This window comes from Ruditapes philippinarum, unplaced genomic scaffold (assembly GCF_026571515.1).
Source record: "Ruditapes philippinarum isolate M1 unplaced genomic scaffold, ASM2657151v2 ctg382_1_1_1_1, whole genome shotgun sequence".
Taxonomy (NCBI): domain Eukaryota; kingdom Metazoa; phylum Mollusca; class Bivalvia; order Venerida; family Veneridae; genus Ruditapes; species Ruditapes philippinarum.
Window position 1 is genome coordinate 31,537 of NW_026864643.1, and position 19,380 is coordinate 50,916.

Consider the following 19,380-nt stretch of genomic DNA (forward strand, 5'->3'; position numbering starts at 1 on the left):
TATTTATAAAGATATTAAAGAATTTAACATTTCATAAAAATAAATAAAGGGAGGTAATTAGAATTTTATTTACTATAAAAACCAAATAAAAGGCAAATATTTCAATAAGAAATGAATGCATATATTTAAATGATTACATATAATGTGGACAAATATTTGCAGTACATATTTTACATATTCTTTGATGTTTGAAAATTGTTTTAGAAGCATAATTATATACATGTATAAAATTTCACTTAAGTGTGGTATACAATCTCAATTATAACATACAGGATCTTTAAATCACTAGAGCACCTGTTACTATGTTATCCTGACGTCTCGCCTTGATTTCAATTATTTTCTCAGATTCTTTTGGTTCAAAGAAAGAACACCAACACTTGTTTTGACAAAAACATTTTTTATTTTCAATACATAACAATCAGGTAAACAAAAGTATAATGTTAACTTTAAACAAAAGTATAATGTTAACTTTAATGTGAATCTATCAAAACATGTTAGCATAATTTGTTAATATTCATAATTTAAAACTGACCTTCAAAATAAAACTGTTTTTAAAGAAGAAAAGAAATAGATTGTCCTTGCAATTAGTTTATGTTCACAATACAGTGTGTAAATATCTAGAAAACAGATTTCCTTATTTTTTAAAAAACCCAGAAACTTCAGATTTTTCACAAAAAAATTCTTAATAACTTCTTAATAGTCTTTTGACAGAGAAATAAAAACTCCACTAATGATACAGCTTAAAATGATGCTGTAACTGCAGTACCGACTCAAATTGAACTACCCTCAGATATCAGGATAATTTATTAAGATATAAATATAGCGGTGCCTTGAATATCATTATAAGGGGAGTTAACTATGGTATAACAACTTTTCTTTACCCACAGTAATGGACGTACTAAAGTTTATCAAGTTGCAGTATGGGCTAGTGGCTAACATAGCTGCCCAAGTAACCTAAGCATTTCTGGCTTTATGGGTTTAAACCTCGTCATTGTCAAGCCTTTGTATCCTTGAACAGGAAACAACAAAAGTTAATCAATTCTGTTTTGTTTTCAACAGGTCAGTGGTAAACCTTGTCCAATTTTAGTCATGGGTTTACTTAACATCGAATTTGGAACTTTTGTAAATAAAATGGAATTTAACTCATGATCACCTCCTATGGAAGCTTTTCATATAGCAATTATAACCTCCCCTGACTGCCATTTTGAGGGTCATTCCTAATATATTATATGCTTAATATAAACTATGATCCTACCATATCCATGCAACCTTATAAAAATCTTTTAAACAAGTGGTTTAATAGTATTTTCCTTTTTAAATGTATATCAGAATATGACTAATCACCTTAAGCTGGCTGTTTTTATTCCTTTTCTTCATACTTCTTTGATATAGCATATTGACCCACCTTCTCCCCCCCCCCCCCCCCAAAAATGGCTGCCACTTTTGGCAAGGGAGGTAAATCTTGTAAGAGTCCGGAACTATCACTGTATTTTATCACTTAATCTTCTTGTTAACACATATCTTTCACTTTGGCAAAGTTTTAAATAAGAAAAATAGTTATAACAAAACTTTTGACAACAGAGAAAAATTAAAAAAGGAGTATACATATATATTATAGAAATAAATATCAATGTAAAAAAGTTAAAATATATCACAAATTCTAAGAAGAAAAAACCTTTAAAAGTTTTATTCCACTAGGTCTTGACTTGTACTAATTACCCCAAAAAGAACATTATATATCAAAATAACATTAAAAATGCATCATATTTTTTGCTAAAAGAAGAAACCCTGTCAGTAAATGTTAACTAATTGCCGTAGTTTTAATGGCGGAAAGATCACAGATGACATAAAGTCTGTATTAGTAAGTGAGCTGTTTTTCTTGACATTCTTTCCAGACGTCGGCTGTTCTTCCTCGTCACGAATGCGTTTCACAAACAGCTCGGGTAGGTGTTGCATTCGCTCTTTTTGTTGCTGGAAATAAGAAAATTGACAAAAAACATTTAGTACAGAAAATGAAAATATAATCTCATGTTGGTTTAGATATGTGTAGACGATGTTTGAATATAGAGAATAGTTATTCTAATCCTGTCTAAATATAAGCAGGCCTTGGGGTTATAAACCTTTTTATTCCGAGTTCTGTCTCAACTCTCGGGATTTTTCATTGGTCAGTGTTCATAATGTGTGACAGTTTCTGACCAATCAAATACCTGAGATCTGAGTTTGAACTTTGAGAATTTCTTTATAACCTTTGAACATACAGCTGATTTCAAAATCTGATTATAAAAAAAAAAACAAGAACTGTCGGAGGACAGTAACGCTCGACTATTCGAAAATTTGTCACAAGGGTGTTTCATTGAGTATAATAATGCTTACCTATATGAATACATAAAATTGTCCGAAAAGGTACAAACTCTTCAAGTTTCAATACATTCCCTTCAGTAGTTATGGAGATACAAGCTTACATGCAAAAACTTAACCAAGAATTCATGAGTCGAAAAAGGGGCATAATTATGCAAAGAAGGAAATCAGAGTTATGGGACTTGTACCAATCATCTTAGATAATCACAGAGACCAAGTGTGTGAAGTTTCAATCCATTCCCTTCAGTAGTTATGGAGATACCAGCTTACACGCAAAAACTTAACCAAGAATTTCTAAGTCGAAAAAGGGGCATAATTATGTAAAAAACGCAAACCAGAGTTATGGGACTTGTGCCAATCATCTTAGATAATCACAGAGAACAAGTGTGTGAAGTTTCAATCCATTCCCTTCAGTAGTTATGGAGATACCAGCTTACATACAAAAACTTAACCAAGAATTTCTAAGTCGAAAAAGGGGCATAATTATGAAAAAAAGCAAATCAGAGTTATGGGACTTGTGCCAATCATCTTAGATAATCACAGAGAACAAGTGTGTGAAGTTTCAATCCATTCCCTTCAGTAGTTATGGAGATACCAGCTTACATACAAAAACTTAACCAAGAATTTCTAAGTCGAAAAAGGGGCATAATTATGAAAAAAAGCAAATCAGAGTTATGGGACTTGTGCCAATCATCTTAGATAATCACAGAGAACAAGTGTGTGAAGTTTCAATCCATTCCCTTCAGTAGTTATGGAGATACCAGCTTACATACAAAAACTTAACCACAGGGACGCCGACGCCGACAAATGGGTGACTGCATTAGCTCGATTATTCTGCGAATAGTCGAGCTAAAAATAAAAAAAAAAAGACATGATCACACATTTTATAATGACGGCAGTGAAAGAAGTAAAGTAACTGGTGTAATAAGTACTATCCTGAACCTAGTAGAAAGCCACTTTGTAAATTACGTCAGATTTAAAGGTTCGGAACATTTTTATTTTTTTACAATTAGTAAAACCAGAATACAAATAATAAAAGGTTTTCATTGCTTAATTTTGATATTCTATCCAGACATATACAGCAGTTTTCACAAAATGATTATATATTCATGATGTAAAAATTAAAGAATCTGAAAAATTATGATGAAAATTGTAATTATATCTTATGTAATTTTATGTCACATAATGAATGCTAAATTTCATGCCAAAAAAAAAAAGTACAAAGAAAGGTATGATTAATATAATTGTATACGCATGCACACACCAATCCAGCAAGGATGCTACATGTTTAAATGTGTAAATTTTAAAAAATTTATACACTAATATACAATGTACAATTTATAATATATACAGAACACCAGAAAAATGGACACTCCACAGCCGAGACTCAAATTTCAAGAATTATATGTACGACAAACCATTTTATAACTCATAAAATTTCCGATATGTGGGCACTTTTTTTTTTACACTAGTCCTAGGTAGAAAAAATCAAAAATTTGTTTTTGTATGGGCTTTTCTACAGCTTTTATTTAGATGTGAACTTGAAAACTGTTTTAGTTTAATTAGCATAGATAAAAGTGAAAATTGAAAAATAAATCCTGAATTTAGTATTTTGACAGATTTATTTCGATTTCTTTACTTTACATGACCTTTACTGCTTTACTAGTGAAAAAAGACCTCATGAGGTGCCCCTAGGTGCATTATTTAATTCACAGGCAAGCACACGAAGGCATGTAGATGCACTGACCTAAAGTAAGCTTACTTTAACACCTTTCTCAGATAAAAGTATCCCGGGTATCTTGCAAGATCAAACCCTCCAGGGAGAGGTCACTCTAAACATAGTACAACATTGACGGTGTTCAAACTTAATTATAACATATATATATAATGTGAATGCTAATAACTCTGAAATAGAGATAATAGAGATCATCCGGAACACGATAATTGTGGGCTTTCCCCATGAAATCCAAGGGTTACTTACAAACTTTTGCAATGGACCTTTCTGGTTTTTAACATTTAGCCACACCTTTTCCATTCATAGCTAGGTCAACTGCTCACAAACAGTATCACAAGCATAACCATATGGTATTTTGTGCAAACCAGGTCAACCAGTGACTATGTATTATCTCAGTGTAGCAAATGGATAACAAGTTAGCCAATTTACATAAAACTGTAAACTCAGGAAAGGTCCATTACAACTTGGTAAACATATCGATAATAAGTACAATGCCTTGATCACTCTATTGTCAACAGTAGTGCACCGAAAAGCTATAACAGTTAAGTTTCTTTGCACCCCTGGATAAGGTGGGGAAAAACTGACATTTACCAAGTACCGAGATAACAATATATCTTATCGGTGTGAGGATAATGTTTATATATTGTCGTGATAACAACATCCCAGATACCTTTCTCCTTTAATAATCTCTGATATATTTTATCAGACATAGTGTCCCGATATAATTTGTCGGCCATTTCTAGATTTTTCATGTATTTTGTAACCTTGAAAAACAGACACAGAGAATGAGTTAAGGAGTATTTTCACTTCAAAATGATCATGATGCAGTATCCGACAAGACAAAATAAATGAAGAACGACATATATGCCCCCCTTTCTAGCCCTTGACTCACATTATTGGTAATTTTGTTACAGAAACTTGCCATAAATGGGTACATGGAAGTGTTCAATTATGGAAAAAAGAAACATAATGAAGACTTTGTGATGCATAGTTTTTAAGATAATGGGCGGAAACCATTCTGACATTTAAGGCCCCTGTAACCTTGACCTTTGAACTAGTAACCCAAAATCAATAGGGATCATCTAATAGATATGACCAATCAATATTAGAAATAATTATGAAGACATTGTGATAAATAGCCTTCTAGATAATGAGAGGAAACCATACTAACATTCAAGAACCCTGTGACCTTGACCTTTGAGTAAGTGACCCCAAAATCAATAGAGGTCACTTACTAATGATGACCAATAAGTATGTAAAATATGAAGACTTTATGATAGATAGTTTTCAAGATAATAATAAACAGAAACCATTCTGACATTTAAGGTCACTGTGACTGTGACCTTTGAACTAATGACCCCAAATGCAATATGGGTCATCTGCTGGTTATGATCAATCACTATGTGAAATAAGAAGACTATGTGATAATTATCTTTCAAGATAATGAGCTGAAATCTTACTACCATTCAAGGACCCTGTGACCTTGACCTTTGACCTAGTGACCCCAAAATCAATAGGGATCATCTACCTTTTATGACCAATCAATATGTGAAATAAGAAGACTTTGTGATGAATTGTAACCAAGATAATGAGCTGACACCATTCTAACATTTAAGGCCCCTGTGACCTTGACCTTTGACCCCAAAATCAATGGGGAGCATCTACTAATTATGACCAATCACTATGTAAAATATGAAAACTTTGTGATCAATACTTTTCAAGATAATCAGCGGAAACCATTCTGACATTTAACGCCCCTGTGACCTTGACCTTTGACATAGTGACCCCAAAATCAATAAGGGTCATCTACTAGTTATAACCAATCACTATGTGAAATATGGAGACTTAGTGATGAATTTTTTTCAAGATAATAAGCAGAAACCATTCTGACATTTAAAACCCCTGTGACCTTTGAACTAATGACCCCAAAAGCATTATGGGTAATCTGCTGGTTATGAGCAATCACTATGTGAAATACGAAGACTATGTGATAAATAGTTATCAAGATAATCAGCGGAAACCATGTGGTCTACCGACAGACAGACTGACAGACCGAACAACATTAGCAAAACAATATACCTCCTCTTTTTCCAAGGGCGGCATAAAAATAATGATATGTTAAATCATGCTGTTATATCTATGAACCACTATCAGGATCATAACATGCAACAAATCTAGTCTTAAATTCTAAAACACAGAAAAAAAAACAACTACACATCAATCATTCATCAAATACTATTTGTTATGTTTCCATCATCTTTCATGCATTATGTTTTTGGCCTTTTTTTCCTTGATCTTAATATATTAAAATTCCCAAAATGGAAAAATAAAATGCTAAAGACATACTCAGTATAGTTCTTTCCTTAAAGTGGAATAGTGCATTTTCTATTTCTTTTCTAAACATATAAATATATAGGCAATTAATTAAAGATATCAATTAGGCATCAACGGTCAGCATTAATATATCAACATAGAGTACATGCTGTTATTTTTTTTACCACCCATCATCATGCAATACCTTAGGTTTTGGTCTGGCTGATTCTGCAGCTATCAGTGCAGGAATAAATCCTAACTTCTGATTGGTTAAAAATAAGTAATCATAGAAACTGTTTTATAACATCTCATTATTACAGTTTACAGTAAGTTAGTCTATCCCTTATAGAATAATAAACAGTCACGGTCCATTGTAAATTAATAACAAAATACTCAGCAGATGCATCAGGAATAAAGCATATTAAACTTTTAACCTTCTGAATCTCTGTAATGGACATATACCAAGCTACAATATTGAAACTGCCCCATTATTAATTTAAGGGATTATAATGAAGTGAAAATTTGAAGTTAACCAGCTATTATTGTACAGACAATTTATTTCATCGCGGCCTGTCTTCAAATTCTCAAAAGATTTGGCATTAAATTATAACCTTTAAATCTCAAAAAGTAAAGCATTGAATATGTAAGAATCATAAAATATCCTGAAAGAAAATCAATTTTGAAGATAATCAGTATTTCAAAATTTTATAAACTCAAACTGAATTTTAATTTGTTTTTGTATTTTTTCTTCTCACTTGCTTTCATGACTAAACAAAACACAAATATATAATTTTTTTCTCCCATTTACTTTCACAATTAAAGGTAAAACAAATATATGTATTTTTTACCATGCATACATTGTATACTATCACTATAAAAAAATTTTGTATGCACAAACTTCTGTAACATAACACTACTATCTTAACATATATATTTATATGTATGTACTAGATTACATGGGAGTATTAAATAATAGATGCAAGTCTACAAAAAAACCTATTGCCACTCTTAAATACCTAATTTCTCTGCTTTCCACATAGGCTTGAAACAAACAAAATATAAATGATTACAATGAATATTATTATAAGTCTGTAAATTCTTGAAAATGACTGACAGTAACATTTTTGTTATTTAATATGGAAATGTTCTTTGTTTAGCTATTTTTGTTGTTTTTTCCTCTGTTGATGGGCCTAGTAAAAGGACTTGTTTCCAATGGCTTAAAATATCTTTTTTTCAACCAATCTTATAAATAATCATGAAAAACTCACAAATTTGCTAACAACCAAGGTCTCCCTTGGTAAAGGAGGCAAATACCTGCAATACCAAGTCACTGGGGCCCTTGCAATCTAAATGAACATTATTCAAACTTGAAATAACTCAACTTTTTGTACCTTACTGTAACCTTTACATGTTCTTTATTTGTAGCATTACATTTCCCTTTCAAAACCAAACCAAATTGTATTATTAACTAATATTTATTAATGTATATATATACATGTATATAGCTTTTGTTTTGATGGACTGAATATAACCTTAGAATTAATCAATTATCCGGAAACCGGGTCTGTTAGTCTGTCTTGCAGACTGGTTAACCTGCAGATTTTAACATTTTTTTTGTCTTTTCTTCATGATCACTGTCCACCTAGCCTGTATAACTAACCAGCAATTACTAATTTCTCAGCTAGCGAAAGACTATTTAAGACACAGACACATGATTTCTGAATTAGCGGTGATAGACAAATGTCCACTGAGACTCTGACTGTCCCTTATCAATTACCACAGAGAAATTTTGCCTGGCATCCAAGGAGTGAACCAGCTACCTATTATAGTTACTCGAAAATATTTCAGAAACCATCTGGTGCTTAATATTTTATTCTCTTCTTCCCTTTTTTATTTTCAATCTGACTCGCTTGATGGATTATCTGTAAAAAAAAAACCCCAACGTCTTTTCATTAATTAGGTAATTTATCAAAATAAATACTTACAGATGTATATAAATGTAGTTTCTTCTTCACCAGGTGATAGTATTTACAGTATGTGTCATGTTCTTTTCTTATCTGCGGAATCTCGGTACGTGACTCTTTAGCAGGTGGTGGCGGCAGGGGGAATTCCCACTCGTAATGATCCCGCGAATCCAGATTGGCCACATGCGGTGATACTGAGTCTAAATATGGCAGGTGTAACTCCTCCTCCGAAATTCCCCGCCTCATTCTGAAATTGAAATGGTAATGTAAAGATCATGCCATATCTTTAGATCTTTAGACGAGCACGGGCGACTGTCAACGACAATCACGGAGACGAGAGTTAGCTCCCCTGTTTCTCTAACTTAAATTCATTAAAATTAAAAAAGTCTTATATAAAACGATTTTAAAACTAATGTCCCCTATAATGATATGTTACTACTCTTTTTCTATTTTTGAGCTTTAGAGCTAATTTCTTAGAGATTGCTTTTCTTTTATAAACAAGATTTCAACTTGCAATATTGTCCAAAATATAAAATTAAAGTGAATTGGTCAAAGGTGACTAAAATCCTATATATGTACGGGGAATTCAACATCTCCTTGTAGAATTTTAAAGATGCTGTAACTCAATTTCTTATGGTTTTATATCATAAATATAATGTTCAAACAAAGATTTATCAATATTATAAGTTCCAACAAGCAATTATCATAGTATTGCAAGCAATCCATAAGTCCCCTACCGGTTAGAACCCCAGCAACATTCTGATGGGCCATTGGCCATTCAATTTTACCAGTGGATGAATGACATGAATGAACTTAAATCTTTTGAGTTCTAAGTTTGTCTATATCACAGTAATGTCTTAAGTTTCCCTGCCTAGTAAGGAAATTATGTTTAAACAACCTTGTCATACTATTATGATGTGGGATTTTAAAGTAAATCCTATACGGAATGAAGAAATTGGAGTGAAAAATACCAATTTCTCGAAAAAAATCTAAGTTCAAGGGGGAGATAATTCTGGAAATAGTCTTGCTAGAGTATTTAACCTTCTCAAAAATGTTGAATGATAATAAGAAACATATATATGAAGTTTGAAGTAGATACATTAGGAAATAAAGAAGTTATTTAAAAAAGACAACATTTTTTTTCATAAAAATTCTAAGTTCAAGGGAGGTAATACTGATAATTTTTGTGCTAGAGTTGTAAACCTTGTCACTTATGATGTGGTTGATGGCCAGAAATTTATATTTAAAGTTTGAAGTAAACACCTTAAGAAATAAAGAACTTATAGTGAAAAAGCTGAAAAATTTAAATCAGAAATCTTGAAATTCAGGCAATTTGGTGCCATAGCAACCAGAATTTTCAACATAGGAAGAAAAGAAAAAGATGTGCATAATCTCCAGACTGCCATCTACCCATATTTTAAGTTTCATAAAAATATTTTCAGTACTTGTTGAGTTATCACTGGATCCAGTTTATGTGTTAAATTTGCCATATTTTCAGACTATTTGTTGCCATAGCAACCAGAATTTTCAACATAGGAAGAAAAGAAAAAAGCTGTGCATAATGTCCATACTGCCATCTATCCATATATCAAGTTTCATAAAAATATTTTCAGTACTTTTTGCGTTGTCGCGGGATCCAGTTTTGTGGACGGACGGACGGACTGACGGACAGACAGACAGACGGACGGACGGACGGAGGGTAAACCTAAAGTCCCCTCCGGTTAAACCGGTAGGGGTCTAAAAAGCATTATTTGTTAAGATATTACCGAATTTACATTTCATGTGAATCAAGGGAGGTAATTAGAAACTTATTTTCAATAAAGTCTAAGTCAAATTTTTCAATAAGAAATGAATGCATATATTTAAATGACTACATATTATGTGGACAAATATTTGCAGTACTTTTAATATTTTTCGATGTTTGAAAATTGTCTTAGAAGCATAATTATATACATATATAAAATTTCACTTAAGTGTGGTAACAACCGTAATTACAACATACAAGATCTTCAAGCTACACTAAATGTTACAAGCAGAGTTAATGTAGTGAATGAACAGAACAATACCTATGAGGTAGACCATGAGGGTCAAGGTCACTACTATCTGGGCGTATCATCTTGTGAGTTCTATGTTGTGCTATACGTTGTGGCGGGTGTACACGATCTTTAACCGTCGGTACACCTGTGGTCCACTGCATTTGTAAAATACCGTAATTACTCAAACCAGCATCCCTGTAACAACGAAAAAAAGTAACAGTATAAAATGAAAGGAAAATAGAACGAAAAAAGGCCGGGACACAGTACAATGGCCGGTATAAGTGGTGCCTTGTTGAAAGCGATCTCATTATAAGTGGAGTAGACTGAGTTTCAATACAATTTTTTTGGTGTAGTTTGTTAAGATTTATGTGAGTCCAAGTCGCTGAAAAAATTAAATAAATGTACAAGAAAGGCAGTAGGGATAACAAAAATTTCCAACAGGAGCAGGCCCGAACCTGTTCTCAAATGTATGAAAAAAATACCATGCAGCAACAATTCACATATTTTCGTTTTTACTTTTTAATTTATTACTTCGTAATAGACTTGCTTCATAATACTCTAGAAGTTAACTCACTCATTCCTCAAATCCAAGCATGCAATGGCCGGTTGGCTTTCACATTGCCCAAACAAAGTATAGGTCAAAATTTTGTGACTTTCCAGATTTACTAGTGAAGGAAGACCTCAGGTGTCCTTCCGTGCATTATTTTAGGCACAAACGATCACATGAGTAGAATCATCAACATTCCGTAAGCTACCTAGATAGCTTCCTCACATGCAAAAATCCCAAGTCCCTGTCAGGATTATAACCCACAGAAGTAAGGGGCAAGTGGATTTAAGTCCATGACCGTAACCAGTTGGCCGCAGTCTTCGTTAAATCATAAAACAGTTTCAATAACAAAAAGTTAACTTACTCATTCTGGGTATGCACTGCTAGTTTTCCTGGCACGGACTCGATTCTATGACGACCATCCCCAGGTACTTGCATCTGAAACAAGTAAATAAATACTAATATTGTAATACAACTTATTATATCTCAGGAAAAAATTATGAATAAATAAAAAAATAAATAATGGTTGTAAAGTGAACATATAAGTTGTTAACCCGTTACTACACTAAGGTGACAATATGTTCCAAGGCTGAAGACTTAGTAAGCTGCATATGAAGAAAACCTTGAAACATCCCCATAAAAATATGCTTAAATATCCCCTTACTCTAACCTTATAATATAGCTAATACGTCACTGAAATTATATCAAAAATATTTCAATTAACAAAAAAACCAAAAGAAAACAAAGAATAATAATAGAAGAAAATAAAAATGCTCTTACTTTTTCCCCTACTCTAACAGTTTTCAGTAACCTGGTACCAGCCTCACCTGGTAACATCGGCAAATCTTCCGCGAAGTACGATATCGGTGGTAAAGTTGAGTGCCGAAGTTTACCTTGCTCCATTTCTCGTCGGATCTGTTCCATCTGTCGTCTCTCCTGTGCATTCGGTATCATGTCGAAAAATTTACGCCAATCTGAATGCACACAAAATTCACACGAATTACAAAGAAAGAATTTTTTAAGTGCTGAATATTATGTTTCTTTGATATTAGCATTACATGTTAATTATATTTCTGAAGTTTACAACACCTGAGGTTAGCCAAAATCATCTTTCCAGTTTCCGCCATATGACCTAAACTGCATGTGTTGGTGTGCAGTAAAACATCAAAAACAGCAAAAAAAAAAAAACCTCTATATTTTTACAGGCCAAAGAAATCCAAAAATTTCAGATGTCTGCTTCAACATTGTTTAGTAAGACTCAAACCCATGGCAGCAAGGGGCCAAGTGGGACTATAAATGATCTAGCCTAATTAATTTAGCATGAAGGGTATGAGCCATTTTACAGACTGTTTTTTTCTTTCTTCATACTGTCAAACAATTGGAAAATACATCGCCCGGCCAAAATTATCTCGATGTCTCTTTGACAAGTGCAAATAATTGGACATACAAAATGATCATAGACATATAGAAAAGTCGTACCTTTTGGACTGTAAAGTTGTAGATGAGGGGGTGGACTTCCAGGCTCGGATTTAACGGGAGACAGTGGGGCATGTTGGTGGCCTAAAAAATAAAATAAACCATAATCAAAAATAGATTAAGATATGATTATTAACAAGTTATATGTATAATTAAACTTTCAGAAAGTTAAACTGGAAATGAAACTCATTTACAAATATTTCCAGTAAGAATTCTTTTCGCATTCTAAAATTCCAATGCAAATATTTGCTTATACATGTATTTGGCCTTATTTACTTTCATGGCCTCAAAAATTTGTATTGTAAGATACATTGTTGCAATAATCTATTTATTATTTGCTTCAAACAACTCTGATAATGCTGGGAAAAAAAAACTACCCCCCCACACCCCCCTAATTTCATGTACCCAAATGGTGATTTTTGATGTTACACCATCAATCGAGTATCCCTTTCAGTTGTTATTAATTATAGTTTAAAGCCTTGTGTTTTTATTAAAAAATAAAACAATAAATTTTTATAATGAAACTGGAGTTGATTTCTATATTTCAGCTTACATAGTTTAAAGCATTGAAATTTAAAAAAACATACAGGCCTAGACATTAACTTTTGAATCAGGTTGTCCTGTCGGGCAAGTAGTTTTTAAAACTACTTGCCCGTGACCTAAGACTTACTTGTCCTGACCTAAAAATGGTAAAAATGTATAAATCAGAAAAACAAACAAGCTCATAAATATTTTTTGTATTTAGTAGTTTTTCTAAAACATCGGTTCATCTGTTTATTCAATGTGAATATACTACGGTCATGTACATTTGTTGATATAGGAAACGGAAGGAAAAATATGAGCATGCGCCGCGGGGATAAGGAAATTTCCCGTTCAATCATCAAGTCAACAGCCGTAAACGAGTCTTCGTTTACTAAGTTCATAATGTTGTTATATTAGATTAAACAATAAATCATTTTTAATGCAAAAAACTTTTATTTAACAATTATATTTAAAGATCATATGATTATCTACATATTTTCAATGATATCTTTACATGCAAACATCAAAAATTTAAACAACAGCATAACCCGGGAATTACCTTGTACAAAATTAGATATAGTCTATTATTAGAACACAGAGAATTACCTTACCGCGGCGCATGCTCATATTTTTGCTTCCGTTTCCTATATCAACAAATGTACATGACCGTAGTATATTTACATTATTGATAATAATTCATGGTGTATTTTTGTTTTAAAGATGTTTATAAATGAAAAGATGTTATTTCTATTCATTTTGTACATGCATTTTGTCAATGATGCTTTTTATTTTCACTTGCCCTGTCGGACAAGTGCTTTTCAAAATAACTTGCCCGGACCAAACTTTTAGTTGTCCCGGGCAGTCGGACAACCGTTAATGTCGAGCCCTGACATATAATCATTGTGGTAATAAAATGTACAAATGAGCCGCAGCATGACAAAACCAACATAATGGGTTTGCGACCAGCATGGATCCAGACCAGCCTGCGCATCCGTGCAGTCTGATCAGGATCCATGCTGTTCGCTATCAGTTTCTCTACTTGTAATACTGGGTTTGTAAGCAAACAGCATGGATCCTGATCAGGTTGCGCTTATGCGCAGGCTGGTCTGGATCCATGCTGGTCGCAAACCCATTATGTTGGTTTTGTCATGACGCGGCTCAAATGAAGAATAATGGTTTGTGCATATTATACTGATAATACCTGATTTACAAGTGGTCCAAATCCCCTGCTTCTTATAGCCGAATCCTGCTATTTCATCTGGGTGAAATATCACATGTATGAATTGTGATGTGATTATCCATGATATTTCATGAAAAGTGTTGTGATGTTCAATGATTTACATACTATTTTTAGTTAAAATTTATTTACCTTTGCCAATTGGTCGTCCATGGCTAAATTCTGACATATCTTTGGCTATTCCAGAACTGTACCCACTCAATCTGTCAGTGATCTGTAATAATGGAAATGTTCACCCAATTGTTAAAGTATGAATCACTCAAATGCTCCTAAAGCTGATTTACCAGTACAGGGGCCTGAGGAAACATTACCCTTGGAAAACTAATACAGAGTAGGTAATTTTCACGATGACGTTGTCCATATACATGTAGCCGACAGGTTTACTGGCAAATCAATCTTGCCCATTAAAAATTGACTATTATTTCAAGTTAATTTGTTTAATATTATTTCAAACATTTTTTTAAACAAAAATCAACAATTTGTTTAACTATCACGGATAACAGTATTTTGATAAGACTTCTTCTAATGCCTATCTATAAAAACCGATTTGATTGCATGGCTAAAAATAGCTTTCTCAGGAAAACCAAATTATAAAGATGGCTAAACATATATGGGCATCATAAGTTCTACATATGGAAGAAATAAGTAGATCTGATCTATAGTCAGATTGAGGAAACAGGTAGCCCATGAGCCTTACATGGGCCACAGCCAATAAAATTAGAAACCGCATCGCTTTTAAAATAGTGAAAGCTTGCCAATGATTGGTTGTTAGAAAGACCACGAGAAGGTGACTGCCTACGGGTGAATGTAAGATCCTAGTGCGTAGCGTAATTTAGAAGCTGATTTCAATAAGATTGCCTCTTTCCTGTATTTAATGGAGGTATAATAAAACTAGACATTTTTAGCATGTGCATTGATCAGTCAAATGATACATTATTCAGGTAATACACATGAAGATCTATCCTTTAATGCCTCGAGTTTATCATCATTGGGGGAAAAAAATCTTCAAAGCAAGGGCAATAACTCTGTCTCTAAGCAAGGGCAATAACTCTGTCTCTAAGCAAGGGCAATAACTCCTGTTTCTATCATTCTGATTTCAGCAATTTATCAACTAAAACTGGGAAATGTTAAAAGATTATGCTTATAATGCACAGAGACCTTGTCCTACTAATGACCTTGACCTAATTAAAGTATCATATACTAGAGTACCTGATTGCCTTGTTCATCATAAAACACAAGTTGCTGTGAACTGTCATACATTGGATCTCTACGTAAAGCTCTCTCAAGCTTTACGCGATTATATTCCCTGATTTTTGGCAACACTTCCAGAATTAAGTCCCTTTCCCGACTTAAATCAGAATTTATACTTTTGGTTGAATCATTTGTTTTACGAGACAGATGGGTAATTTTTGAATTATTTGATTTCTTTGTTGCGTGACTACATTTAGTTTGTTTTGATTTTGTAGTCTTTAATGTTTTCTGCGTCTTCGTAGTGCGAGCCGATTGTCGTGAACCGAAACCTGAATCTCCAAGATCCGGGAGTGATTTGATCGATGATATTGACTTTGGTTCCTGAACTTCCATCTCAACTTGTAGTTTAGATCATGGACTAATATCAACTTAACTTGAACTTTCGCGTGTTTTTTCTGTCAATTCTGTACTCAAATTTTGATACTTGCACAGTTACAACTTTACCACTTTGGTTGGAGGTATTTTAATTTTCCAGTTGTATCAGTTTTATATACTATTTGACCATTTCAAAAAGTTCACCTAGCACTGATTCTGACAAAACGAAGTCATTGTTTTGGTATATGAATTATTCTAATAAAACTATGATGTATTTAGTACAAGCCTGAATCCTTTGGTCAAAATAACTTTAAACTTTATTTCCCTGACTTTACAGGGAATCAAGAAATATTATTCTTTTGTTTTATATACAAACTACTATAAGCTATTCCAATATTTCTTACTCCAAAATATGTTTAATTGTTTTCTACTACTCCATATGAAGCATAAACAAGTATTCCTTTCTACTACTCCATATGAAGCATAAACAAGTATTCCTTTCTACTACTCCATATGAAGCATAAACAAGTATTCCTTTCACATTTTTTGGTCAATCTAATTTTCAAAACATTTAAAACTTCAAATTCTCTTGCAAGTGTATTTTAAATTTTAATTAATATATACATTTTACACATTTTTTATGTATACTCCATTTCTAGTGTGTTGTTTTTCACAAATATAATATAAATTAAATTTAGATTTATAACAGAAAAATTGGTATTGTTATTAATTTTTCATTTCACTATTTCTTCCATTTGAAATAAAATTTCACCCAATCTTTTTTTCCAAACATTCTTTAAAAGCCTTTTAAATGTACTTAATAAATAAACTTCTTTTATTCTAAAGATTTACTATTGAGATTCGAATTTAAAAAGACAAAAAAAACAAAAGAACTGAAATAGTAAAAAAATATCAGCAAATTAAATTCATTGAACCCTGGGAGCATTACCAGGCATGGCCAGTTACATGGTGGTTCCAATTTCACTAAAACAAAAGGACAATTACTATTCTTAAATCCCTTATCAGGATTATCAGATACATTCACAATCTGGAAATCTAAAACTTCTGTTTAAATGTTTTTCTGGGCCAAAGGTTGTGGGATTATCTTAATAGAAAGTTATTGTTTTTACGCATGTATAAAATTTCAGATAAAAGTGTAAAAATGATATTCAATGTTATATATATATATATATATTTTGGAGGGTAAAAAGTCAAGGTTGTGTGGCAAAAGTCCAGCTGTTTAAACTTGTGCAAAACATGACCCAAGTTATGGTTATGAGAGATAGTTAATTAATAAATACGTACATGAATATAGTCAATTAATGAATATGTACATGAGAATAGTCAATAAATAAATATGTAGATGAATATAGTCAATTAATAAATATGTACATATGTACATGAGTATAGTCAATTAATAAAGTGTACAAATCTATAGTTAATTAATTAAGTGTAAATGAGTAGTCAATTAATAAAGTGTACATGAGTATAGTCTATTAATAAATATGTACATGAGTAAAGTCAATTAATCAATATGTACATGAGTATAGTCAATAAATAAATATGTAGATGAGTATAGTTAATTAATAAATATGTACATGAGTATAGTCAATAAATAAATATGTACATGAGTATAGTTAATTAATAAATATGTACATGAGTATAGTCAATAAATAAATATGTACATGAGTATAGTTAATTAATAAATATGTACATGAGTATAGTCAATTAATCAATATGTACATGAGTATAGTCAATTAATAAATAAATATGTAGATGAATATAGTCAATTAATAAATATACACATATGTATATCAATTAATAAAGTGTACAAATCTATAGTTAATTAACTAAGTGTAAATGAGTAGTCAATTAATAAAGTGTACACGAGTATAGTTAATTAATAAATATGTACATGAGTATAATAGTCTATTAATAAATATGTACATGAGTATAGTAAATAAATAGTAGTAGTAGTTATTTTTTTTTTATCTAAAACCTACTTTTTAATTTAAAGATAACATAATAAAAGAAATAGTTGAAGTTGCATCAAAGATTTTAAAAAAAATGCAAAGAATTCTTACATCAAATCCTCCTAAATTCAAGCAAAATATTCCTCTAAGTAATCAATCTATCAAATCAGTCAATTTATCTTCTATGATTAAAATATGTCACATGGAACTAAAAAGTTACAAATTTCAATTAGCGAAGTCAACAGGTTTTATCTGCCGATAATCCACGACCAACTTACACGGGTTTAATTCTTTACTCTAAATATGGAATTAGGATAAGTGGCATAAACTTTCCATAATTGAATTTTCAATCTTAAAATGTAATTCCTATAATCCCTTAAATTGATCTTTTTAAAAATTTGTTTATTTTTGACATAAGTGATTTGCGATGAGGCACGCACTTTTAGGTATATATAAATTCTTTATTGGGTCAAGTTTTTTCACCTACACTGACACTGTTCATATGAAAGGTGATCATAATGAAAATAACATTCCAGCTTTTTCACTGGTATATAGGAAATACCCTTGTTGCCATTTCAAGAATTATTTTAGATTAAAATTTAAATCCTTTAATGTCTTATATTGATCTTTAAAAGAAAGTTTGGTTGTGTGTTTTTATGACAAATGAGTTGTGAGGAGACAAGCACTTTTAGATGTTTTCTTTTTAGGTCTTAAATTTGTCACTCATGAAGGAATACTATTTGGAATTTGACGGCCCTTTTGATATTATTTCAAGACGCATATTGACACCTGGGTAGAATAACTGACTGTTAGTAGAATAACAGACCTCTAGTCTGCTTGCTATCTTGATAGATTCTTTTAGTATGAATTTAAAGATACTGTTGGGATTGATGCCCAAGTTTGAGTTTTTTGTTTTACAACGCATCAACACAATTTAGGTCATATGGCGCCCAAACAGGAAAAAATGATTTTGCAGATGATTTTTTACAAACAAAGCACAACACCAATGGATGAAAACCATTAACCACCTGCTGAGTAAGTAAGAGATGCAACTACGAACTCCAGTACATTATGAACTCAATAATATAGATTGCCTCTTTTAACTAATCATGCAGGGATCAACAATGACTGCAATTCTAGATACTCTTACCCTTTAAAAGGCACCATAAGCCACAAATGTGGGGGGGGGGGGGAATTATTTGAAAATCAGAATGGTTTAAATCTTCACACATTTGTTCTCTGTGATTATCTAACACAATAAGCACAGGACCCATAACTCCAAAATTATCTTTGTACAGAGTCATGTCCCTTTTCTTACTGTCAAATACTGAGAATAGTTTAGTGCTTTTTCTAACAAACAGCTCTTGTTATTGCAACAATTACAAGAAATTCTGCACTGTAGGTTTGAGCAGTATGAGGCATGATTCCCAGACTTGGCTTGATTGTTTTGAGTCTGTTATACATAGAAGTAAAATTGAATTTAAATAAAAAAAATTCTACGGTCACTTACCTGACTACTTTTAATATCAGATATTGCATTAAATCCTGAATCTTTGTTCTGTACACTACCATGTGATGATTGTGACTCTGTCTCCTCTATAAACACAAAATAAAGAAATCATGATATAAAAAATATATAAACAATAAATTGTT

The 19,380-nt window shown here is 32.1% G+C and overlaps 1 protein-coding gene across 5 annotated transcripts; it reads right to left on the reverse strand.

Moving 5' to 3' along the window:
* Window positions 1-453: 453 nt before the first annotated feature.
* On the reverse strand, window positions 454-19,380 carry LOC132726369 (uncharacterized). 5 transcript variants are annotated; one of them, XM_060711684.1, is made up of 9 exons: window positions 19,238-19,380; window positions 14,321-14,402; window positions 12,433-12,513; window positions 11,734-11,927; window positions 11,318-11,391; window positions 10,437-10,601; window positions 8,392-8,617; window positions 6,612-6,668; window positions 454-1,971 (listed from the first exon to the last, which is right to left on the reverse strand). In XM_060711684.1, the coding sequence occupies exons 2-9, from the start codon at window positions 14,355-14,357 to the stop codon at window positions 1,792-1,794; spliced, it is 1,014 nt and encodes a 337-aa protein (XP_060567667.1). In that variant the 5' UTR covers window positions 14,358-14,402; window positions 19,238-19,380; the 3' UTR covers window positions 454-1,791. The 5 variants fall into 5 exon arrangements, with proteins under 5 accessions (XP_060567667.1, XP_060567668.1, XP_060567669.1 ...); XM_060711686.1 differs by lacking the exon at window positions 6,612-6,668 and adding an exon at window positions 4,764-4,857 and having other exon boundaries at window positions 1,780-1,971; XM_060711689.1 differs by lacking the exon at window positions 6,612-6,668 and adding an exon at window positions 7,423-7,447 and having other exon boundaries at window positions 1,780-1,971.